General features: G+C 35.7%; 1 protein-coding gene across 5 annotated transcripts in view; it reads left to right on the forward strand.

Moving 5' to 3' along the window:
• Window positions 1-25,892, forward strand: part of COL14A1 (collagen type XIV alpha 1 chain) — a 242,430-nt gene that overhangs the window by 56,694 nt on the left and 159,844 nt on the right. For all 5 annotated transcript variants that reach the window (XM_082433124.1, XM_082433121.1, XM_082433122.1 and 2 more), the window contains exons 6-10: window positions 5,401-5,556; window positions 6,487-6,606; window positions 8,146-8,310; window positions 10,968-11,129; window positions 24,404-24,555. In XM_082433124.1, the coding sequence (XP_082289250.1) occupies window positions 5,401-5,556; window positions 6,487-6,606; window positions 8,146-8,310; window positions 10,968-11,129; window positions 24,404-24,555 (755 nt within the window). The remainder of the gene's footprint in view (window positions 1-5,400; window positions 5,557-6,486; window positions 6,607-8,145; window positions 8,311-10,967; window positions 11,130-24,403; window positions 24,556-25,892) is intronic.

A 25,892-nucleotide genomic window follows, 5' to 3' on the forward strand; every position in this document is an offset into this window, starting at 1 on the left:
ATATGCCAATGTATTGAAAAATCCTTTTAGAACCACTGAGCTCTTTGCAAATGTAAAATGATGTTAACTCTTAAAAAACAAAAAATCCTCAGGGATGTGTCTGAAGCCAGTCTTGGAAGCAAGCTCTTAGTTTAGAAACTTGAACTCAACCTTACCAGAGACTTAAGTGAGAAATTGTTCTGTGACCACAGTTTTCCTTCAAATGTGGTTAATGAGTGGCCTAGCTGGATATTTTGCTAGTGGCACTGAGAAAAATAATTCAGAGCCACTAAATGTATCAGACCAGTTGTGGTGAAAATGATCACGAGATTTTCTGAGTGCATATTAAGATAATGTGAGTAAAAATATTACGTGCTCCCCTTTCATTTAGCTTTGCCTCTGGCATTGGGAAAATATCAAGGAAGACAGGCAAACCTGATACAATCTCCCTGATCCCTAAATAACCGTAATGCACTTTTCCAGTGTGGTAGGGTGGCAGGGTAAGAGGAGAGACCACATTTAATTGAGCCAACATGGTTCATTTTTCTAGTGCCCTGCTGTAGGTATGAATTATGTGAAAAGAGGAAGTTTTTTTTAACAAGACAAGTCAATGTACTTTATATTTATTGATGTACTATGTGCCGAGATCTCAGCCAAAGGGGATAAAAACATAAGACAAAAATCCCTCACTTCTCAAAGAGTTCTGTCTAGTTAGGGAGATAGAAATGGAAACAAATTATAATAGCCCAGTGTTCTGAGTACAATAAACCATGTACAAATGCAGAGACAGTAAAGAGGAGCAGGTAATGAGTCCCATCTGAGGACTGTTGGAAGAGCTTCTTGGAGTTGGTGGAGTGTAACCTGGGTTTTGAAGGATGAATAGGAGTTTACCTGGCAGAAAAAGGCTGCTTCTGTCAATTCTGCCTTTTCTATTTTAATTAACTAAGTTGGTGAATACCCTTCTCCATAAATACATTGTAAATATTTCTATATTAACTATAATTACATCTTTAATTTGAATGTCATTAGAACAAAAGGAATACTATGATATAAAAAGGAGACTTTAAATGGTAATTTCATACCATTCTAACTAAAGTAGCACCTCCAAAGTCCCCGCAAACCACTACTCTTTATATCACTCTGTTTATTTCTATAAAGCTCTTTTAAAAATCTGAAATTATGTTGTTTTGTTAATCTGTTTCCTCTCACTAAGAATTTAAGCTGCTGGAAGGTAGGAACTTAATTATATTCTCAGTTGCCCAGAAGAGTGCTTGGGATATAGTAAATATTAAATAAACACATTTTTAATAAGTAAATTTCATACAGGAAATTAGTTAATATGAAATTAATATACATAGGTTTAGTGTAGACTGATTTATACTAGTTCAGATTCCTTGAATTAACTTGTATTTTCAACATAAAATTTTCTCATTATGTCAGTAACACAGTAAAATTGGTGTAAAACTATAGTAAAAGGGACAATTGTCATGTGGGCTACTTAAGTGCTAAGTGCATACATTTGGGAGGGAGAAAAGTTATCTAGACAGTGATGCTTGCAAATGGCACATACTACCTGTGGACACAGCAGGGGCAAGTGCTGGGGTGACACTGCCTCATATTAGAGACTTTTCCCCCTGCTTTCTAAATTGATGTAATGTAGGGACCTTTTTGAAGTCAGTATATCCTGTGGTTAAGAGCATAGATTTTGGAGATGTATTACCTGGGTTCAAATCAAAGCTTTGCCTCTTCACTGGGTGGCACTCTGGGCAAATCACACAGCCCATGTATATCATATTTTTCGGCTGCAAATGGGACTGATAATGATACCTGTCTTATAGAGCTGTTATGAGGACTAAGTCAGTAGGTAAGTGTAGAGGGCATAATGTTTAATCTAACGATGTACATAACTTTCAGATATGAAATTGTTAGTTTCTTTGGACCTCCTTATCTTGTACCTACAGTTGGTGTACTGCATAATGGGAATTGTTCCTTCTGATTCAATCTGTGACATTCAGAGTGTTGTTTTTATTTGTGATGTAGCCCATGTATTGGGTGCTTTCCTTCAATTGTGGTCAGCTGCCTAGCTTTTTTTTTTTTTTTTTGGTACTACCTGTATTTTCAGAATTGCATTTTAGATAAAGTTCATGTTAAGCCAAGAGCTGAATTTAAAATACAGTTCAAGAATTCATTTCCTCTGCTCCTTTGGTTTAACTTTAAATACAATATTGACGGCAAAAAGAATTTATTTCATTTAAAATAATTAATTGGACTAATTTCAGTATTTGGTTGTTATGAATCAAATTGCTATGAACATTTGTGTGCAGTTTTTGTCTGAATGTAAGTTTTCACTTCTCTGGAATGTGTCCAAGAGTGTAATAGCTGGATTGTATGGTAATTTTTTTGTATACTTTTTAAGGAAGCTGCCAAACTGTTTTCAGAGTGGTTGTACCATTTTATATTCCCATGAGCAAAGTGTGAGTGATACCGTTTCTATACATACATGCCAGCATTTGTTATCACTATGTTCTATTTTAGCCATTTTGATAGGTGTGTACAGTGAAATCTCATTGTGCTTTTAATTTGCATTTTCCTGATGGTTAATGATGTTGAATATCTTTTCATGTGATTATTTGCCATCTGTATACCTTCTTTGATGAAATATTTGTTCAGGTTTTACCCATTTTCTAATTGGATTGTTTGGTTTTATTTACCTGTGAGTTTTGAGAGTTCTTTATGTAACCTAGATACTAATCCTTTGCTGAGTGTGTGGTTTGCAAATACTTTCTCCCAGTCTATAGCTTGTCTTTTCATCTTCTTCATATGAGCTTTCACATAGCAAAAGTATTTTATTTTGATGAAGTCCAGTTTATCAAACTTTCTTTTTATGTGTTTGTACTTTTGGTGTCGATTCCAAGAACTCTTCTTCTAGCCGTACATTCCAAAGATTTTCTTCTACTTTTTTCCTAAAAGCTTTATAATTTTACTTTTCACATTTAAGTTGATGATCCACTTTGAATTAATTTTGGTATAAAGTATAGGGTTTAGGTCAAGTTTCTTTCTTTCTTTTTTTCTTTCTTCCTTCCTTCCTTCCTCCCTCCCTCCCTCCCTCCCTCCCTCCCTCCCTCCCTCTCTCTCTCTCTCTCTCTCTCTCTCTCTCTCTTTCTTTCTTTCTTTCTTTCTTTCTTTCTTTCTTTCTTTCTTTCTTTCTTTCTTTCTTTCTTTCTTTCCTTCCTTCCTTTCTTTCCTTTCTTTCTTCTTTCTTTCATGGATATCCAGTTGCTCTCGCACCATCTGTTGAAGTACTTTTGAACATTTGTCTAAAATTATATTTAGTTATAAAATCATATAGTTGAGCATATTTGTATGGATCTATTTTGGCTTTTCTATTCTTCTTCATTGATGTGTGTGTCTAACCCTCTGAAATACCCATTACTTATTTACAGTAAGTAGGGTGAATACCCAGTAAAATGATTCCTTCCATGTTATTCTTCTTTGTCATGACTTTTAAAAAAACTATTCTGGGGTCTATGCCTTCCCATATAAATTTTAGAATAAGCTTGTCTATGTCTTAAGAAAACCTTTCTGGGATTTTGATAGGAATTGCATTAAACCTATAGATCAAGTTGGGGATAATTGACATCTGTACTATATTCAGTCTTCCTGTCCATGAATGTGGTAGACTTCTCCATTGGTTTATGTCTTCTTTGACTTCTATCAGTAGTGTAATTTGCAGCACACAGATCTTGCACATGTTTTAAATATATACCTAAATATTTCATTATCTTTAGAGTAATCATAAATGCTATTAAATTTATTTTTTTCCAGTTGAATGAGTACAAATTGTACCTCATCGTGATCTTGATTTTTTTATTATTGTGATCACCAGTGTAGTTAAACATTCTCTTCATTCGTTAACCATATTATATATTTCCTATTCTCTGAAGTATCTATTCATGGTTTTTTATGTATTTATGTATTCTTGATGCTGATTCTTTTTCAGGTTTTTACATTGTACATGTCTTCTTCCAGTCATAACTTATCTTTTTATTTTATTTAAGGTGTCTTTTGATGAACAACTTAAAAAAATTTAATATCACTAAATTTATCAGTATTCTAATTTCTATTCAATTAATTTTCTATCTTACTTTGGAGATATCTAGAATTTTTATCTCCAAGTCAAAATGACTTGAAAGAGCTAAGTTAACAGAATATTTTTATTGGAAACAATTTTAAAATGGAAAATACCAGTTTTCATAACCCTCTTCTAAGTAAGCAAAGAGAAACTGCTCCCTTTCTAAGATCCTGTCTGCAGTGTACCCAAACAATTAAAAAAATTTTAAATTAAAAAGTGAAATAATTTGCTGGGCATTTCAAGAAGTTGACATGGACACATATACACACACAATATTCCTGATCTCCAGTCCTAATATGAAAATTCAGCAAAGTTAAGCCATCCTTTGGGAAGCACAAACTGCAGTAAAAAGCACTGCTGGTAAAGATACTGACAATACTGTGACATTTTTAAGGATTCTTAAACCCATTAAGAATACTCTAGTATTCTGGCTCTGTGTGAATGTAAGTGGTGGTTTTCACCTCATCCAGCACAGACCTACCCTCTTTATTGCAAGGACAGCTGTTTGCCCTTCGCCTCTTGCCCGCAGTCACTGTGGGCTAAGACTTTCCCTGAGGGCAAAGCTTAAGGGAGTGCCACTCCAGTCACCAGGCATCCTTTTCTAGATCCTTATTCTGAAACTTAATTTTAAAAATCAATTACTTAAATGACTTTTAGGGATAAAATCTTACTGTCAGATAGACACAATATGTAAAAATATTTGAATTGGGGGAAATTCTTGGGCTCTTTTCCAATTTTCTTCTTCCACAAACCCTTCCTATTTTAGCAAAGGTCTGTGTACCTTTCTTAGATTAAATGCACGGCCCTGCCTTTTCCTTGAATTCAGGAAGCCCATGTTTTCTTCTCTTATGACTGACTTCCTCTAGCATAGACTTATCAGAATGGGAGAGCCGCCTCTCTGCTTCCTGGCTATCTTCCCATCCCTGTTGACTCTCCTACACGGGTGTTGCTAAGACCTTTCCTGGAAAGAAGCTACAGACTAAAACCCAAAACTGGATGCTTTTGCACAGACACTACTTTTTAAAATACGCAGAAGGCTTGAGTTGCCAAGATGGTGTGAACCTGCCAGTGTTTTGCTATTTCCAGAACATTGGCTCCGCTGCCAGCTGTTACCACATTTTTTTTTCCTGGTAAAAATGCATTTAAAAGAACGGTTATAAAAATATGGTTGCTTTAATGGAAACTTTATTGTATTCTTAGCACCAAATTATCTGAAAGACTTAAAATAAACTCACTCTTTTAAAAGTTCCAACAGTAACACAGATACTTTTTTGGTCTGTACTTTGCAGAAGTGAAGTTTTTCTGTCAAACTCCAGCTATTGCTGATATTGTAATCCTGGTTGATGGCTCATGGAGTATTGGAAGATTCAACTTCAGACTGGTTCGGTCTTTTTTGGAAAACCTGGTTACAGCATTCGACGTGGGCTCTGAGAAGACACGAATTGGTACATCTTCTACCATTAACAGCAGTCTGCTGCCAGTGTAAAACCACCAGGAAGCTTCTTAAGAAATTTCAAAGATTCTTTACCAAATGGTTTTCAGAATTACAGGTTTAACAATAGTGATATTCCTAAAAGGGCAAGTTTGCGTCAATAAATATTTATTTCTACTAATTTTTGCAATGACAGTGTCACTCAATTAATTATTGAACACATTTCAATTTTCTAGAAAGCCAAAATCTTCTCTGCCTAATAATAATAATAATAATAATAATAATAATTTTAAAGTTGCCATTTGTTTAAGAATTTATTGGGTAAAAGTTTTCTTTTTATTTAAAAAAAACACAGCTGAATCCAGTGAAATGTTTAACAATTGGAAAATGTTTTATAGTACAAGATAATCTTTGCCAAATTAATTCTAGCTGAGATAAAAAGCAAAAAAAAAAGGTGTAAATCATTGAGCAACATATCCATTTTATTATATAAAGTCTCCTAGTTTCCCTTCTAAATAGCCATAAAGAAAACTCATTCCTTTGGGAATAAAAACAAACACTATAATGTATACAGAAATCAAAATATAATGTTGTACACATGAAGCTGGTATAATGTTATATACCAATGTTACCTCAATGAAAAATATTAAATAAATCTAGACCTTTTATCTACAAACATGATCAGACTTTAAAGGAAAATGCTAAGTACCTGATTGGGTACTCGCTTCTAGATGGCTAGAAAATATATACATTCCTTCAGCCCCTAGCTATGTTGAAAATTCCTTAAATTGATGTCAAGAACTCATTTTGGAAGTACCTAGCGAGGCAGAGAAAAAAATGTTGTGAAGATTAGGCCCTTCGTCATTCTAGTTTCTTGAATGGTCCACTAGATCTTTGAGTAACCCATCATTTCTGGGTGGGCTTTCTCATCTTTCTTTTCCAGGTCTTGCACAGTATAGCGGCGACCCCAGAATAGAATGGCACTTGAATGCTTTTAACACAAAAGATGAGGTGATCGAAGCTGTCCGAAATCTACCATACAAGGGAGGAAATACACTAACAGGTATGTTTTTGTTTAGTCCACATTTTTAGCAACATATCTTGCTGAAGAATAGTTTTATTACTTCGTTTTGCCACTTTGCATGTCTTAGCATAGTATTTTTAAACCAAACTAGCATATAAAGTTCTTAGATGGCTCTTTTCTCAAACCTAGCATTAAGAGTTAAAACCTAGACATCTCATGCCTTTTGCTATATGAATATAATGTCCCAGGAAGGGCTTGGTTGAACTAGAAGAGAACCGAGCAGTCCCTGACGCTGACAGGCTTTAGTAGCTGTCTTAACCTTTGTCAGTTCATTTTTCTTCCTCTTCACCTGTTTTTCCTCCAGTCACACTGTCAATCCAATAAAATCAAATTTCTACCTATTTTCAAGGAAGATATTTTCTTTACCCTTATTCTTCAATCAGTAGTTATCATGGAAATATTTATGGAGCTTTGGTTCACCAATATTTTTGATAAATGAGTACAATCGGCCCTTAGCATCTGCAGATTCGACCAACCAGGGATCAGAAATATTTGGAAAAAAATTCCAGGAATTTCCCAAAAGCAAAACTTAAATTTGTCGCATGCTGGTAACTATTTACAGACAATTTACATTGTATTAAGTATTATAAGTAATCTAGGGATGACTTAAAGTATCCGGGAGGGTGCACATTGGTTGTATGCAAATACTACTCCATTTTATATGAGGGACATGAGTACCCATGGATTTGGGTGTCACAGGGGGTCCTAGAACCAATCCCCCTGTGGATACCAAGGAACAACTGTAATGTAAGAATATTTAGATTACAGTTATCCATGACCCAACCACAAAAGGTTATCACAGGTTTTAACCCTAATACATGCAATTTCCTTCTGTGGGCCCACAATGTGGATGCTCAGTTTAAATAATAGAGATGCTGTCATTGAATTTTAAGTAAACCACTGAAATCCTGATAATTGCTTTGCCAATTGGAGGTTTAACCTAACAAGTTTTTTGTTAATACAACAAAAATTTATTAAGCACAAATCCTATAACAATATTTGGTATTTATTTTTTCTGGGTGAAAAGTGTCACACTCAAAAGGCAGGAGTTCAACTATCATCTTAGATCTGCCCCTTCTACCTCTATAAAACAGAGAAAGAGAATTTGTGGGTATTTTTAGATCATCATGAACAAAATTGAAAATGTAGTGATGATATTTGGGACATTTGCTTCTGTGTGGGTATTCTTGCTTCATCCTTAATTATAAAGGTTTAGATTTTCTTGTACACAGATCTGTCAATATACATTTGATATGAATTCAATGTTCTTTATGAATGTTAGTTGCTGAAATGATGCACTATTCAGCTATTTTTTATTACCTCTGTTTTGGTGGATTTTAGTTTTTCATCGGATCTGTCAAAGAATAGTTTATTGTAAAAATGAAGATGAAAGTTCACATCTAATAAAAACTCTTTTAACTTTCTAAGTTACTCATCTTGTGGTTACATTTTGCAGAATTGGAAGGCTTTTTATTAGAGATGGTTGCTTTGTATTTATTTTTTCTTGTTTTCTCCTAGGTCTTGCTTTGAACTATGTCTTTGAAAACAGCTTTAAACCAGAAGCGGGAGCAAGGACTGGAGTGTCCAAAATTGGCATTTTAATCACAGATGGAAAATCCCAAGATGATATTATTCCACCATCCAGAAACCTTCGTGAATCTGGTGTAGAACTGTTTGCCATAGGTATTTGTTAATTATGGTCCTGTTTCAACAATGGACACAGACACACAACCACTTAAAACTATATATGATGCAAAGTACACTCCACTGAAAGCCAGGAGACCTGAACACTTTCAAGTCTTTTTTTTTTTTATTGGAGTATAGTTGATTTACAATGTTGTGTTAGTTTATGCTGTACAGCAAAGTGAATCAGTTATACATGTACATATATCCACTCTTTTTTAGATTCTTTTCCCATATAGGTCATTACAGAGTATTGAGTAGAGTTCCCTGTGCTCTACAGTAGGTCCTTATTAATTACCTATATTATAGATAGTAGTGAGTATATGTCGATCCCGATCTCCCAATTTATCCCTCCGCCTCCCCCCGGCCTTTTCCCCCCTTGGCTCTAGTCATAGCCAGTCATTTGAACTGAGCCCAACTTCCTTACATTAAAAATGGAAGTGATGGAACTGATGGATCTTATGTTGTGAGGATCTCTAGGTGAGATACCACACACAAAATGTTGTGAAAAGCATAAAGTGCAAAGGTTCGGTGCATATTCGTTACCATTTAATTAGTCAAGACTTTTCTCTTTAGTATCCCTTTATAGCTATCTCTTCTCTGATAGTGTAGAGAGAAATCAATTTATCATTTTCAAGGAATTAAGGTCTTGTAGTTAAGAAAGCAAAGAATTGTAGATATGCAGTATTATTTCCTTGAATATAACCCTTTATAAGGTATCGGTTTGTGGGAAGAATATGTATGGCACACACTCAGAATAACTGCAAAATATTTAGTTGATGCAATTTTGCTCTTGATTAAATTGTTTACATTTTCTTTGGTGATAGGAAGGCCTTCTATTTAGTAGAGACTGACCAAAAAAAAAAAAACATAGAGACAATTCCTCTAACTGATTTCTAGATTTGTTACTCAAAATGTGGTTTATAGAATGTTTCATTCGAGAAGTATTTGCTTGTTTGCTGGGTGGCAGGCATTTTGGTGGGTGCTGGAGCATAAATATGAACAAGGTAAAATCCTTACAGAACAAATTCCATCCAAGTCATGATTACCATTTCCTCACTTTTCCGTGCTCTTTACAACAGACTGTTTTGTTTGGAAAGGTGAGAGAGAAAGAGAGATTTGGGGCTTATCTTCTCTAGAATATTCTTAAATGATCCAAACTTGTTGGTTTTAACTAAATGCCATGAAAAGTATTATTGACATTAAGCTCATTGCTTCAGCATGCACTGTTATTTTGCTATTGTGAACACAGATCCAACTATGCATTTTAAAAGCTATTGTAGAGGTCCGTCAGACAAGGAACATTAGAGAGATTGATTTAATTTTTATTTTTTATTTTGCTATCCTTTTGTTCAACAAAGAAAATCCCTACAGAAGACTTAACGCTAATAAGGGATTAATTTATGTGTTTACTCTCCATTCTGTGGTCTCGTTAATGATGAATGGATGAGTTTAAGTGAACTCATTCAGATGTGATTTGGACTTTTTCTCTGGGAATTACCTGGAAATCAGTAGTATTTATTATCTTATAACCCCCTAAAGCAAATAGTTCAGAAACAACTGATGCTTTGTTACTCAGTCTGTTGAGGTTGGCAGATAACTTAAATGGCACAGCTGGGCACCTAAGAAGTAATTAATGTTGCCCCAGGTAATCTCTCTTCCTTGCTTCCATAGTACCTCTTTTTAACATCCTTAGATAATTGCAATGACTGGGATTTTTAAAGAAATGCTTCTTGTTTACTGAAGCCTGGGGAAGAGAAATCTACCTTTACACCCATGAAACCCAATCCTGTGCCTCCCTTTTTCTATTTCTAATTTCACTGGTAAATATTTACTCATTTTAATGTGTAATCTTCTGAGAGGCAGCTTGAGATAGTAGTTAAGAGCATATGACTTTGGATCTAGACTGCCTGGGTGAAACCCCAGCTGTATACTTACTGGTTGTGCTTCCTTGAGCAAGTGAATCAACCTCTCTGTGCATCAGCTTACTCATCTGTAAAATGGGAGAAACAGTAATGCCAAACTCATAGGATTGGTTGTGAAGATTAAATGTGTTAATATATAGAAAACACTGAAGTGCTTGGGGCATAGTAAGCACACTCTAATTGGTAGCATCCATGGCTAAGATAGACTAGAAAATTCCAAGAGGGCCAAGGATTTTCTGTCTCAATTTAAGTAAACTAATTTTATAAAAATTTAAACCTGAAGTTCGGATAGTGTAGAGTACTGGTTTAATTACTATTGCTTCTGCAGTATTTATGAAAGAAAGAAGTTAGTTTCATCAATACATCTTCCTGTTAAGATGTACTGAACAAAATTAAGACTTAATCATTTAAAAATGATTTTGAGGGAATTCCCTGGTGGTCCAGTGGTTAGGACGAGCCCTTCCACGGCAGGGAGTGCAGATTCGATCCTTCGTTGGGGAACTAAGATCCCACATGCCGAGCGGTGAGGCCAAAAAATAATAAAAATTTAAAAATAAAATAAAAATGACTTTGAAAGTGAATTTAAAAAACAATCTGACATGAGATGTGCCTCTTTAAAGTACAGGTGCTTTGGTAGCGGTGGAGACTGATGGGTACAGGTCGGGCTCACTGCAGTTGCTTTTTCAAATGGGGCACGACCGTCATGACCCTCCCTGTTGTCCTCAATGCCAGGGGTGAAAAACGCGGATGAGAATGAATTGCAGGAGATCGCCTCTGAACCAGACAGCACTCATGTGTACAATGTTGCCGAATTTGACCTGATGCACACAGTTGTGGAGAGTCTGACGAGGACTGTCTGCTCCAGGGTGGAAGAACAGGACAGGGAGATCAAAGGTACAATGAGTGACAGAGCACAGTTGCTCTGCTCGTGTGGGTATTACTCTGTGCAAAAGTCTATCATGGATTATGAAAATTCTTATCATTTTTCACATTGACTTACTAAACAGTCCTTTGTGCTCTCAAGACAGGGATCATCAGAATAGAAAAGGGAGTATATTGGTAGGTTCCATGGGCTTGTGGGAGGGATACTTTAAATTACTAGATAATATCTCCATGGTGTTGCATTTAGACCATCCTGTTTGTTTTTTAATTAAATGTCGGATTTTGAGATCATTGAGCATTCACATGAATTTGTAAGAAATAATGTAGAAAGAGATCATGTATATTTTACCTGTTTCCCTCAATGGTAACATATTACAAAACTACAGTACGATATCACAGTCAGGAAAGTGACGTTCATACAGACAAGATACAGAACATTCACATCACCACGAGGACCATTTCTGTTGTCCTTCTATAGCCACATTCCTTCCCTCCCCCAACATCTTCCTAACCCCTGGCAACCACTAATCTGTTCTCCATCTCTAAATACTTTTCATTTTGGAAATATTATATAAGTGGAATTATACAACATGTAACTTATGAGGACTGGCTTTTTTCACTCAGGGTTATTCCCTGGAGATTCGTCAAAGTAGTTGCACGTATCAGTAGCTCTTTCCTTTTTGTTGCTGCGTTGTATTCCATGGTATGGATGTACCACACTTTGTTTAACAATTCATGCATTGAAAAACATCTGCGTTCTTTCCATTTTTTGGCTGTTACCAAAAAAGGCTGCTATGAACATTCATGTATAGGTTCTTCTGTGAACATAAGTTTTCATTTCTCTGAGATAATGCCCAGGAGTGCAACTGCTTCATCATATTGTAATTGCATGTGTAGCTTAGTTTTAATTAAGAGGCTGCCAAACAATTTTCCAGGGTGGCTGTAGCATTCTACATTCCCACCAGCAACATATGTGATCCAGTTTCTATGCATTGTCACTAACATTTGTTGTTACTATATTTTATTTTGGTCATTCTGATAGGTGTGGAGCGCTATCTCATTGTGGTATTAATTTTCATTTTCCTGATAGCTAATGAAGTTGAGCACCTTTTCACATGCTTATTTGCATTTGTATATCCTCTTTGATGAAACATCTGTTCATATCTTTTGCCCATTTCCTTTTTTTTATTTTTATTTTATTTATTTATTTTTTTAACATCTTTATTGGGGTATAACGGCTTTACCATGGTGTGTTAGTTTCTGCTTTATAACAAAGTGAATCAGCTATACATATACATATATCCCCATATCTCCTCCCACTTGCATCTCCCTCCCACCCTCCCTATCCCACCCCTCTAGGTGGTCACAAAGCACCGAGCTGATCTCCCTGTGCTATGCGGCTGCTACCCACTAGCTATCTATTTTACATTTGGTAGTGTATATATGTCCATGCCACTCTCTCACTTCGTCCCAGCTTACCTTTCTGCCTCCCCATGTCCTCAAGTCCATTCTCTACATCAGCATCTTTATTCCTGTCCTACCCCTAGGTTCTTCAGAACCTTTTTGGGTTTTTTTTAGATTCCATATATGTGTGTTAGCATACGGTATTTCTTTTGCTCTTTCTGACTTACTTCACTCTGTATGACAGACTCTAGGTCCATCCACCTCACTACAAATACCTCAATTTCACTACTTTTTATAGCCGAATAATACTCCATTGTATATGTGTGCCACATTTTCTTTATCCATTCATCTGTTGATGGACACTTAGATTGCTTCCATGTCCTGACTATTGTAAATAGTGCTTCAATGAACATTGTGGTACATGACCCTTTTTGAATTATGGTTTTCTCAGGGTATATGCCCAGTAGTGGGATTGCTGGGTCATATGGTAGTTCTATTTTTAGTTTTTTGAGGACCCTCCATACTGTTCTCCATAGTGGCTGTATCAATTTACATTCCCACCAACAGTGCAAGAGGGTTCCCTTTTCTCCACACCCTCTCCAGCATTTATTGTTTGTAGGTTTTTTGAAGATGGCCATTCTGACTGGTGTGAGGTAATACCGCTTGTGGTTTTGATTTACATTTCTCTAATGATTAGTGATGTTGAGGATCCTTTAATGTGTTTCTTGGCAGTCTGTATATCTTCTTTGGAGAAATGTCTATTTAGGTCTTCTGCCCATTTTTGGATTGGGTTGTTTGTTTTTTTGATATTGAGCTGCATGAGCTGCTTGTATATTTTGGAGATTAATCCTTTGTCACTTGCTTCGTTTGCAAATATTTTCTCCCATTCTGAAGGTTGTCTTTTCGTCTTGTTTATGGTTTCCTTTGCTGTGCAAAAGCTTTTAAGTTAAATCAGGTCCCATTTGTTTATTTTTGGTTTTATTTCCATTAGTCTAGGAGGTGGGTCAAAAAGGATCTTGCTGTGATTTATGTCATAGAGTGTTCTGCCTATGTTTTCCTCTAAGAGTATTATAGTGTCTGGCCTTACATTTAGGTCTTTAATCCATTTTGAGTTTATTTTTGTATATGGTGTTAGGGAGTGTTCTAATTTCACTGTTTAGAAATTAATTTAGCTGTCCAGTTTTCCCAGCACCACTTATTGAAGAGGCTGTCTTTTCTCCATTGTATATTCTTGCCTCCTTTATCAAAGATAAGGTGACCACATGCACGTGGGTTTATCTCTGGGCTTTCTATCCTGTTCCATTGATCTATATTTCTGTTTTTGTGGCAGTACCATACTGTCTTGATTACTGTAGCTTTGTAGTATAGTCTGAAGTCAGGGAGCCTGATTCCTCCAGCTCTGTTTTTCTTTCTCAAGATTGTTTTGGCTATTCGGGGTCTTTTGTGTTTCCATACAAATTGTGAAATTTATTGTTCTAGTTCTGTGAAAAATGCCATTGGTGGTTTGTTAGGGATTGCATGGAATCTGTAGATTGCTTTGGGTAGTATAGTCATTTTCACAATGTTGATTCTTCCAATCCAAGAACATGATATATCTCTCCATGTGTTTGTATTGTCTTTAATTTCTTTAATCAGTGTCTTACAGTTTTATGCATACAGGTCTTTTGTCTCCTTAGGTAGGTTTATTCCTCGGTATTTTATTCTTTTTGTTGCAGTGGTAAATGGGAGTGTTTCCTTAATTTCTCTTTCAGATTTTTCATCATTAGTGTATAGGCATGCAAGAGATTTCTGTGCATTAATTTTGTATCCTGCTACTTTACCAAATTCATTGATTAGCTCTAGTAGTTTTCTGGTGCATCTTTAGGATTCTCTATGTATAGTATCATGTCATCTGCAAACAGTAACAGTTTTACTTCTTCTTTTTCGGTTTGGATTTCTTTCATTTCTTTTTCTTCTCTGATTGCTTTAGTTAAAACTTCCAAAAGTATGTTGAATAATAGTAGTGAGAGTGGGCAACCTTGTCTTGCTCCTGATCTTAGTGTAATTGGTTTCAGTTTTTCACCATTGAGAATGATGTTGGCTGTGGGTTTGTCATATATAGCCTTTATTATGTTGAGGTAAGTTCCCTCTATGCCTACGTTCTGGAGGGTTTTTATCATAAATGGGTGTTGAATTTTGTCTAAAGCTTTTTCTGCATCTATTGAGATGATCATATGGTTTTTATCCTTCAATGTCACATTGATTAATTTGCTTATTTTGAAGAATCCTCGCATTCCTGGGGTAAACCCCACTTAATCATGGTGTGTGATCCTTTTAATGTGCTGTTGGGTTCTGTTTGCTAGTATTTTGTTGAGGATTTTTGCATCCATGTTCATCAGTGATATTAGCCTGTAGTTTTCTTTTTTGTGTGGCATCTTTGTCTGCTTTTGGTATCAGGGTGATGGTGGCCTTGTAGAATGAGTTTGGGAGTGTTCCTCCCTCTGCTATATTTTGGAAGAATTTGAGAAGGATAGGTGTTAGCTCTTCTCTAAATGTTTGATAGAATTGGCCTGTGAAGCCATCTGGTCCTGGGCTTTTGTTTGTTGGAAGATTTTTAACCACAGTCTCAATTTCAGTGCTTGTGATTGGTCTGTTTATATTTGCTATTTCTTCCTGGTTCAGTCTCGGAAGGTTGTGCTTTTCTAAGAATTTGTCCATTTCTTCCAGGTTGTCCATATTATTGGCATGTAGTTGCTTGTAGTAATCTCTCATGATCCTTTGTATATCTGCAGTGTCATTGTTACTTCTCCTTTTTCATTTCTAATTCTATTGATTTGAGTCTTCTCCCTTTTTCTTGATGAATCTGGCTAACGGTTTATCAATTTTGTTTATCTTCTCAAAGAACCAGCTTTTAGTTTTATTGATCTTTGCTATCGTTTCCTTCATTTCTTTTTCCTTTATTTCTGATCTGATATTTATGATTTCTTTCCTTCTTCTGACTTTGGGGGTTTTTGTTCTTCTTTCTATAATTGCTTTAGGTATAAGGTTAGGTTGTTTATTTGAGATGTTTCTTGTTTCTTGAGGTAGGATTGCATTGCTATAAACTTCCCTCTTAGAACCACTTTTGCTGCATCCTGTAGGTTTTGGGTAGTCGTATTTTCATTATCATTTGTTTCTAGGTATTTTTTTGATTTATTCTTTGATTTCTTCAGTGGTCTCTTGGTTATTTCGTAGTGTATTGTTTAGCCTACATGTGTTTGTATTTTTTACAGATTTTTTCCCTTTAATTGATATCTAATCTCATAACATTGTGGTCAGAAAAGATACTTGATATGATTTCAATTTTCTTAAATTTACCAAGGCTTGATTCGTGGCCCGAGATATGATCTATCCTGGAGAATGTTCCATGAGTAATTGAGAAGAAATTGTATTCTGTTGTTTTTGAGTGGGATGACCTATAAATATCAATTAAGTCCATCTTGTTTAATGTATCATTTAAAGCTTGTGTTTCCTTATTTATTTTCAATTTGGATGATCAGTCCATTGGTGAAAGTGGGGTGTTAATGTCCCCTGCTATGATTGTGTTCTGTTAGTCTCCCCTTTTATCGCTGTTAGCATTTGCCTTATGTATTGAGTTGCTCCTATGTTGGGTGCATAAATATTTACAGTTGTTGTATCTTCTTCTTGGATTGATCCCTTGATCATTATTTAGTGTCCTTCTTTGTCTCTTTTAATAGTCTTTATTTTAAAGTCTATTTTGTCTGATATGAGAATTGCTACTCCAGCTTTCTTTTGATTGCCATTTGCATGGAATATCTTGTTCCATCCCCTCACTTTCAGTCTGTATGTGTCGCTAGGTCGGAAGTGGGTCTCTTGTAGACAGCATATATATAGGTCTTGTTTTTGTATCCATTCAACCAGTCTATATCTTTTGGTTGGAGCATTTAATCCATTTACATTTAAGGTAGCTATCGACATGTATGTCTCTATTACCATTTTCTTAATTTTTTGGGTTTGTTATCGTAGGTCTTTTCCTTCTCTTGTTTTTCCTGCCTAGAGAAGTTTCTTTAGCATTTGTTTTAAAGCTGGTTTGGTGGTGCTGAATTCTCTTAGCTTTTGCTTGTGTGTAAAGGTTTTAATTTCTCCGTCTAATCTGAAAGAAATCCTTGCTGGGGAGTGTAATCTTGGTTGTAGCATTTTCCCTTTCATCACTTTAAATATGTCCTGCCACTCCCTTCTGGCTTGCAGAGTTTCTGATGAACGATCAGCTGTTAACCTTATGGGGATTCCCTTGTATGTTAATTGTTGCTTTTCCCTTGCTGCTTTTAAGGTTTATTCTTTGTATTTAAATTTTGATAGTTTGATTAATATGTGTCTTGTCGTGTTTCTCCTAGGATTTATTGACTGTTTCCCATGTTAGGGAAGTTTTCAACTATAATCTCTTCAAATATTTTCTCAGTCCCTTTTTTTTTCTCTTCTTCTTCTGGGACCCCTATAATTCGAATGTTGGTGCGTTTCGTATTTTCCCAGAGGTCTCTGACATTGTTCTCAATTCTTTTCATTCTTTTTGCTTTATTCTGCTCTGCGGTAGTTATTTCCACTCTTTTATCTTCCAGGTCACTTTTCCCTTCTTCTGCCTCAGTTATTCTGCTATTGATTCCTTCTAGAAAAATTTTAGTTTCTTTTATTGTGTTGTTCATCACTGTCTGTTTGCTCTTTAGTTCTTCTAGGTCCTAGTTAAACGTTTCTTGTATTTTCTCCATTCTATTTTCAAGATTTTGGATCATCTTTACTATCATTACTCAGAATTCTTTTTCAGGTACACTGCCTATTACCTCTTCATTTGATTGGTCTGGTGAGTTTTTGCCTTGCTCCTTCATCTGCTGTGTATTTCTCTGTCTTCTCATTTTGCTTAACTTACTGTTTTTGGGGTCTCCATTGTGCAAGTGGCAGGTTCGTAGTTCCTGTTGTTTTGGTGTCTGCTCCCCTTGGTGCGGTTGGTTCAGTGGGTTGTGTAGGCTTCCTGGTGGAGGGGACTGGTCCCTGTGTTCTGGTGGATGAGGCTGGATCTTGTCTTTCTGATGGGCAGGACCTCTTCCAGTTGTGTGTTTTGAGGTGTCTGTGAATTTATTATTATTTTAGGCAGCCTCTCTGCTAATGGGTGGGGTTGTGTTCCTGTCTTGCTAGTTGTTTGGCATAGGGTGTCCAGAACTGTAGCTTGTTGGTCGTTGAATGGAGCTAGGTCTTAGTGTTGAGATGGAGATCTCTGGGAGAGCTTTCGCCGTTTGATATTACAGGGGGGTGGGAGGTCTCTGCTGGACCAATGTCCTGAACTTAGCCCTCCCACCTCAGAGGCTCAGGCCTGACATCTGGCCAGAGCACCAAGACCCTGTCAGCCACACGGCTCAGAGGAAAAGGGAGAAAAAGAAAGATAGAAAGAAAGAAAAAATAAATAAATAAAATAAAATAAGGTTAATAAAACAGAAAAACTTTATTAAAAATAAAAAAATAAAAAATAATTTAAAAAAAGAGAGGAAGAATGAAGAGAGCAAACGAACCAAAAAACAAATCCACCAATGATAACAAGTGCTAAAGACTATACTGAAAAAAAAAGAAAAAAGGACAGTCAGAACCCTGGGACAAATGGCAAAAACAAAGGTATGCAGAGAAAATCACAGAAAGAAGCATATACATACACACTCACAAAAGGAGAAAAAGGGAAATAAAAAAAATATATATGTAACAAAATAAAAAAGGAAGAGAGCAACCAAATCATCAAACAAATCTGCTGTTGATAATAAGCTGTAAATACTAAACTAAGATGAACATAAAACCAGAAACAAATTAGATGCAGAAAGCAAACCCCAAGTCTACAGCTGCTCCGAAAGACCACCACCTCAATTTTCGGATGATTCATTGTCTATTCAGGTATTCCACAGATACATGGTACATCAAGTTGATTGTGGAGATTTTATCCACTGCTCCTGAGGCTGCTGGGGGAAATTTCCCTTTCTCTTCTTTGTTTGCACAGCTCCTGGGGTTGAGCTTTGGATTTGGCCCCGCCTCTGTGTGTAGGTCACCTGAGGGCGTCTGATACCTTTTGGGAAATCTGAGGTCTTCTGCCAGCGTTCAGTAGGTGTTCTGTAGATGTAGTTTTGATGTATTTGTGGGGAGGAAATGACCTCCACGTCTTACTCCTCTACCATCTTGAAGGTGCCCCTCCCCTTGCCCATTTTCTAACTGGACTTTTTTGGGGGTTGTTTTTTGTGTTAGTTTTTAACTATTGAGCTTTGAGAATTCTTTATATTCTAGGTAATAATCCTTTGTTGGACATGTGTTTTGTTAATATTTTCTCTCAATCTATAGTTATCTTTTTATCTTTTTAACAAGGTCTTTTGCAGAACAAAAGTTTTAAAGTTTGATGAAGTCCAGTTTATCTGTTTTCCATTTTATGTTTAGTGCTTTTTCATGTCAAGTCTAAGAACTCTTTACCTGGTCTTAGATTCCCAAATATTTTCCTTTTTATTTTTTTCCCAGAAGTTTTATATTTTACATTTAAATCTATGATGTGAGTTAATTTTTTGTAAAGGATTTGAAGTTTAGTTTAAGGTTCCAGCACTACTTGCTTAAAAGTCTGTATTTCTGCCATTGAAATTACCTTGCAACTTTGTTGAGTATCTGTTGGAGACATTTGTGTGTGTTTATATCTTGGTTCTCTTTTCTGTTCCATTTGGTCTATGTGTCTAACCCCCTTCCAATGTCATACAGTCTTGATTTACTGTAGCTATATAGTAAGTCTTAAGATTGGATAGACTGAGTTCTCCTGTTTGATTATTCTTTTTCAAAATTGTTTTTGCTATTATACTTCCTTATAGTCCATGTAAGTGTTAGAATAACATTTATATAATATTCTATATTTAATTTATATAATAATCTAATATAAATATTAGAATAGTTTTTATTCTACAAAAAGTCTTATTGGAATTTTGTTAGGAATTGCATTAAATCAATTTTCAATTATCAAATATCAACTTAGGAATAATTGACATCTTTAATCTGTTGATTCTTCTAATCCATGGACATGGCACATCCTCCATTTGTTTAGATATTCTTTGAGTTCTCCATCAGCATTTTTTAATTTTCAGGATGCAAGTTCTATATAGGTTTTGTTCTACTTACATTTAATATTTAATTTTATTTTGAGAAATTTTAGTTGTATTTTTAATTTTGGTGTTCACATTTTCATTGCTAGTATATACAGATATAATTATATTTTTGTATGTTTACCTTGTAGCCGATGACCCTATTATTTGAAATTATTAATTATTTCTAGGAGTTTTTCTCTAGATTTTTGGAGATTTTCTATGTAAAAAGTCATTATTTGCAAATAGTGATAGTTTTATTTCTTTCCTTTTGATTTGTGTGGTTTTTATTTCCTTTTGTTGCCTTATTTCACTGGCTAAAACTTCTAGTATTGTGTTAAATGTGATGAGAATGAATATTGTTGCCTTATTCCCCATCTTAAAGGGAAAGCTTCTGCTTTTCAAGGGATTGGTCCATTTCATAGAACTTGTAGAATTCATGTGTGTAGAGTGGTTTATAGCATTCCCTTATTCTTTTGATGTCTGCAGGGTCTATAGTGATAGCTCCTGTTTCCTCCAAGATATTGGTAATTTTTATCTTCTCTTTTTATATTTTTCTTTCAGGCTTGTTACACGTTTGCATTTTTTTTAAAGAACTGGCTCTTGGTTTCATAGAACTTCTTTATTTTTCTTCTGTTTTTTAGTTCATTGATTTCTGCTGTTAACTTTCATTTTCTTCACTTTGCTTGTTTTGGGTTTATTTTGCTTTCACTTTTTAGATTCTTTAGATGGACTCTTAGATTATTGATTTGAGATGTTTTCTCTTTTATAGTGTAATTACTTAAATGCTTTAAATTTCCTTCTCAGCACTGCTTTAACAATGCCCCTAAATTTTGATATGTTGTATTTTCATTTAATTCAGTTTAAAATATTTTTTGGTCTTGACATGTCCTCTCTGACCCATTGATTATTTAGAAGTGTGTTATTTATAGTTTCCAAGTGCTTGGGCTTTTTTCTGTTATCTTTCTGTTATTGGTTTCTAATTTTATTTCATTGTCATCAGAGAACACACTCTGTATGATTTCAATTGTTTTAAATTTGCTGAGGTTTGTTTTTTGGCCCAGGATATGGTTTATCTTGGTATATGTTCTGTAGGTGCTTGAAATGGATGTGTATTCTGCTGTTGTCATATGCAATGTTCTATAAGCTTTGACTAGATCCTGTTTGTTGATGGTCTTGTTGAGTTTTATATCCTTGCTGATAGTTTTGTTTCATTGTCTTATCAATAGTTGAGAGAGAGAGATGTTAAATATCCATCTGAAATTGTGGATTTGTCTGTTTTTTCTTTCAGTTCTATCAGCTTTTACTTTATATGTTTTGCAGCTCTTTTTTTGGTGCATATACATTTAGAATGCTAGGATTTCTGGGTTGATTAACCATTTATCATTATGTAATGTCTTTCTCTGTCTCAGGTAATTTTCTTTGTTCTGAAGTCTACTTTATCTTATATTAATACAGCCATTTCTACTCCCTTTTGATTAATGTTTACATAATATAAGTTTAAAAATCTATTTACTTTCAACCTTCCTATATCATATTTGAAGTGGATTTCATGTAGACAGCATATAGTTGATCACGTTTTTAAATCCACTCTGATAATTGCTTCCTTTTAATTGGTATGCTTAGGCCATTTTTATTTAATGTAATTATTGATATGTTTGAGGTTAAACCTGCTTTTTAATTTTTATTTATTTATTTTTTCAGTTTGTTCTCTCTGGTTTTCACATCTCAGTTTTCTTTAGCTTTTTTTCCCATGGGTTACTTAAACATTTTTAGAACTACATTTTGATTTATTTATAATGTTTTTGATGGAATCTCTTTGTATATCTTTTACTTGTTGCTGTAGTTATTATATTATATATACATGACTTATCCCAGTCTGCTGATCTTGATATTTTACCAGTTTGAGTGAAGTGATGAAACCTTACCTCCCTCAAGTCCCTTCACCATATCTGTGTGTAATACAATTGTCTTAAATATTTCCTCTCTAAAAATGTTGAACCACGTCAGAAATTGTTATAATTCTTCAACCACAAAACATAATTTAGGAAACTTGAGAGGAGAAGTAAACTGTATTATATTTACCCATATTTTAATGCTTTCTGTCATTCTTTCTTCCTTTCTGTAGTCCCAGAAATCTTTCTTTTTGTTATTCTGTTTAAAGAACCTCCTTTAGTCCTTCTTTTGGGATAGGTCCATTGGTGAAAAATTCTTATTTAATTTTACTTTTTCTGAGAATGATTTGATTTTCCCGTCATTCCTAAAAGATATTTTTTGCTAGATAGAGTTTTGGTTGACAGCTTTTTTCTTTGAATATTTGAAAAATGTTATGCCACTTTCTTCTGGGCTCCATGGTTTCTGATGAGAAATCTGCTGTCATTAAAAAATTTCTCCCTAAAAATAAGGTGTCATTTCTTCCCCATTCCTTTTACGTTTTTTTCTTTGAGTTTAGTTTTAGGAAGTCTGACTACGGTATATTTTGGGGTGAGTTTCTGTTGGCCTATCTATTTGGGGTACACTCATTTTCTTGAATCTATAGTTTGCACCTTTTGTCAAATTTGAGAATTTTTCAGGCCTTATTTCTTCAAGTACTGACTTACCACTAGATCTACTGTGATACCATCCCAGAGGGAAAGGGGAGTGGTGCCTCAGTACTACCAGGTGGGGATGGAAGTCCCAGCTCTTCATGTGGTTTCCCCATATATCACAGATGGAAGTGAGGTGGAAGGATTTGTTACTACTTGTCAGGGATGATTGTCTCTTTTCCCTATTTGGTATTTTCTCCTACTACCCTGGTTGCATGATAGGATGAGGGTAAATGTTGGGGCACTCCGTTACAGTCAGGAAAGGTAGACGTCTTGGCTCCCCACTTGACTTTTGCTGGTATGAGTGGGGATGGGGCCACAGTTGGGGGTTTTTTTTTCTGTGGTTTTTGTCTAGACTAGAGCAGTTATTGCCTAAAAGTTTTCTGTCTTGGCAGGCTGCTCCTTTCCTGGTCCTTTGGCTAGAGAGAGCAGGCTTCATTGGATTGTTTTTGTCTGTATTTGTTTGTGTTTCTAGGTGGCTGGATTCTTCAGCTCTACTTCTAGGATACATGAGGCAAAAGGAAACTCAGGGAACTCACCACTGTACCATTCCCTGGGTCCAACAGTCCCTTTCCCATCTACCTTCTTCTCTTTACTTTTCAGGGTCTTATGCTTGTCGTATACATAATTTCCAGAAATTTTGGTTGTACTTGAGGGGAAGAGTAGGGAAAAGTGCATCTGCTCTATCTTCCTGGATGCTCAGCCATCATGGAATTTTTAACCCTTGTTCCTCATGATATCATTGGTCTACAGGTTACACCTGGTTAATAGGGATGTGATCTGAGAAGAAGGTAATATCCAGATCTTGCTTTAAGAGTTTGGTTTTATTTCCTGCCTTTACTGTACCCAGGGTGTGGAATGATTCTATTTGGCTACATGTCCTTCTCTCTTCCATCATTCCTCTTTCCCTGGGCTAGAACTCTTGGGACTAGGTTGGACAGCCAAGTAGTGGTTTCCTGAATAAATTTCTCTGAGGTGCTTGATGAGATGACTTTAGAGCCCATTTTTACCCACAAAAAATTCTACATGTGGTTGCTGATAAAACATGTAATAAAGTACCTGGCCATAGTTATTGTTCCATAACTATGTTTTTTTTCCCCATTGTTATGGCTACTAAAGTCCCTATAAGTAAGTGCCCCTAGCAGATAATAAATCCTAAAGTTCAAGGACTTTAAACTTTACATGTCCCAAATCTTTTACAGACTCATTGTTTTAACATGTATATAACACACACAAAGTGCTTACATGATGTTTAGCTTATAGTGGACATTCAGTATATATTAGTTGCTTTTTCTTCTCTTTTTACTTTTAAATATTGGCCATTTGTTGAAGTCTTCAGTATAGAGGCGGTACCCTCTGTTGCATAAAAACACAGGCTCTTGTGTCAAGAAGCTTGGGTATCAATCTCAGCTCTGGTACTCACTAACAGTGTGACTTGGGCAAGTTATTTCACATCATTCTGACTTGGTTTTCTCACCTACAACATGGGAACAATAATAGCAACTATTGAGAATTAAATGAGGTAATACTTCTAAAGAGCTCAGAAGAGTACCTTTAGATACAAACTCAATTAATGTTGTATTTTTGTTTCTGTTTTTTTACTATTCTATAGCAAGAAAGTTCCTTAGAGTCAAGGGCTATGTCTTATTTAAGGTTGTATCCTCAGAACCTAGCATAGTGATTGGTACCTAATAGACAAATGTTTCAATAAACAAAATGTTGTACAGGCATACCTTGTTTTATTGTGCTTCGCTTTATTGCGCTTTGCAGATATTGCGTTTTTTACAGACTGAAAGTTTGTGGCAACCCTGTGTCGAGCAAGTCTATTGGTGCCATTTTTTCAAAAGCATTATTTTTAAATTAAGGTATGTATATATTTTTTTTAGACATAATGCAGTTGCACACTTAATAGACTACAGTATAAGGTAAACATAACTTTTATATGAATTGGGAAACCAAAAAAATTGAGTGACTTGCTTTATTGCAGAGGTCTGGAACTGAACCCACAATATCTCTGAGGTATGCCTATAATGCATTACTGAATTAATTTATTTAGAAATGAAAATCTTAGAGGCAGCATAAAATCAACAATCATTTCTGACTAGTGGAGTTTCCTAGGTTCATAAGAAATAACTATGGGAAAGAGGTTCATTTTATGTGTTTCTTTAAAATTTAGCCTCAGCCATTGCCACCATTGGGCCACCTACAGAACTGATTACTTCTGAAGTCACTGCCAGGAGCTTTATGGTAAACTGGACTCATGCCCCAGGAAAAGTGGAAAATTACAGAGTCGTGTATTATCCTGCCAGGGGTGGAAAACCAGAAGAGGTAATAAGGAGACAGTATTTTCTAACCATTATTTTCATTCTCTCAATTCTTGTACGGTAGTGAAGACAAGACAGAAATGTGTATATAAGGAGATCATTCTGTCACAAGCATTTAAAATTATTTGACTGAAATACATTTCCATGTGTCTATGTTGTTCTTCTATCTCTCTAGGTTATGGTATTTACATCTTCTCTTCTTACCTCCATCAAGGAACCTTCAGAACTGGTCATGTGCCCATTTCTAACACAACTTATTTTGACTTTACTTTTTTGTGATTTTAAAAATTAATGAGTTCTAAGGCAAAAGGAATCAGTCGTTAATTATCTGGCCAGAATCCCATTTTGCTACTGATATTTTCTTTCTACTTTGGGAGTGGTCTGAACTTTCTGCCTTAAGGAAGTCTGTGTGTTCCAAATAATGTGGTCATATAGTCCTCCAGGGTTTGGGATTTCCTGGTTGTTTGTGGAGATTCGTGCAAAAGAGAAGCCATAATAAAGTACCTGTGGCTGACCTTTCTTGTGGGTTGGCCATCACAGGAGAGAACATCTATTGCCAGATGATTGGATGGTTCCCATTTCATGTCTTTGATAGAGAGAATATGTTAAAATGTGATGAAATCTCCCCTTTTTTGTTTTTAATTATTAATTAATTAATGAATTAATTAAGGCTGTGCTGGGTCTTCGTTGCTGCGCACGGGCTTTCTCTAGCTGCGTTGAGTGGGAGCTACTCTTCGTTGCGGTGCGCGGGCTTCTCATTGCGGTGGCTTCTCTTGTTGCCGAGCACAGGCTCTAGGTGCGCGGGCTTCAGTAGTTGTGGTGCGTGGGCTTGGTAGTTGTGGCTTGCAGGCTCTAGAGCGTAGGCTCAGTAGTTGGCACACAGGCTTAGTTGCTCCGTGGCATGTGGGATCTTCCTGGACCAGGGATCAAACCTGTGTCCCCTGCATTGGCAGGTGGATTCTTAACCACCCTGCCACCAGGGAAGTCCCTCCCTCTCTTCTTTTGAAGTGCTAACCTTTTGTTGTTCTAACCTCTGATTGACCTCAGCATGTTTCACAATTTTCTTCTGCATTATGGCAGGATTTGTGTTTTTTGGTTTTTGTTTTTTTTAAGTGTTTGAGTAGATTCTAGAGGTTTAAATCATCTGGACTTAAAAAAAAAAATCAGAGTGCTTCCAATAGCTCTATCTTTTTCATTACTAATAAACCTTTTAAATGCTTTCTAAGGCTCCATGGAAAAATATCACATGTCAACTGTTACTAAGTGGATGTGATTAGGATAACAATTAGCTTGGGAATGACACAGTTTCCATTAGATGTGAATTAGTAAGGGACTTTTGGA

Source organism: Balaenoptera physalus (genome assembly GCF_965194825.1).
Source record: "Balaenoptera physalus genome assembly, chromosome: 17".
Lineage (NCBI taxonomy): Eukaryota > Metazoa > Chordata > Mammalia > Artiodactyla > Balaenopteridae > Balaenoptera > Balaenoptera physalus.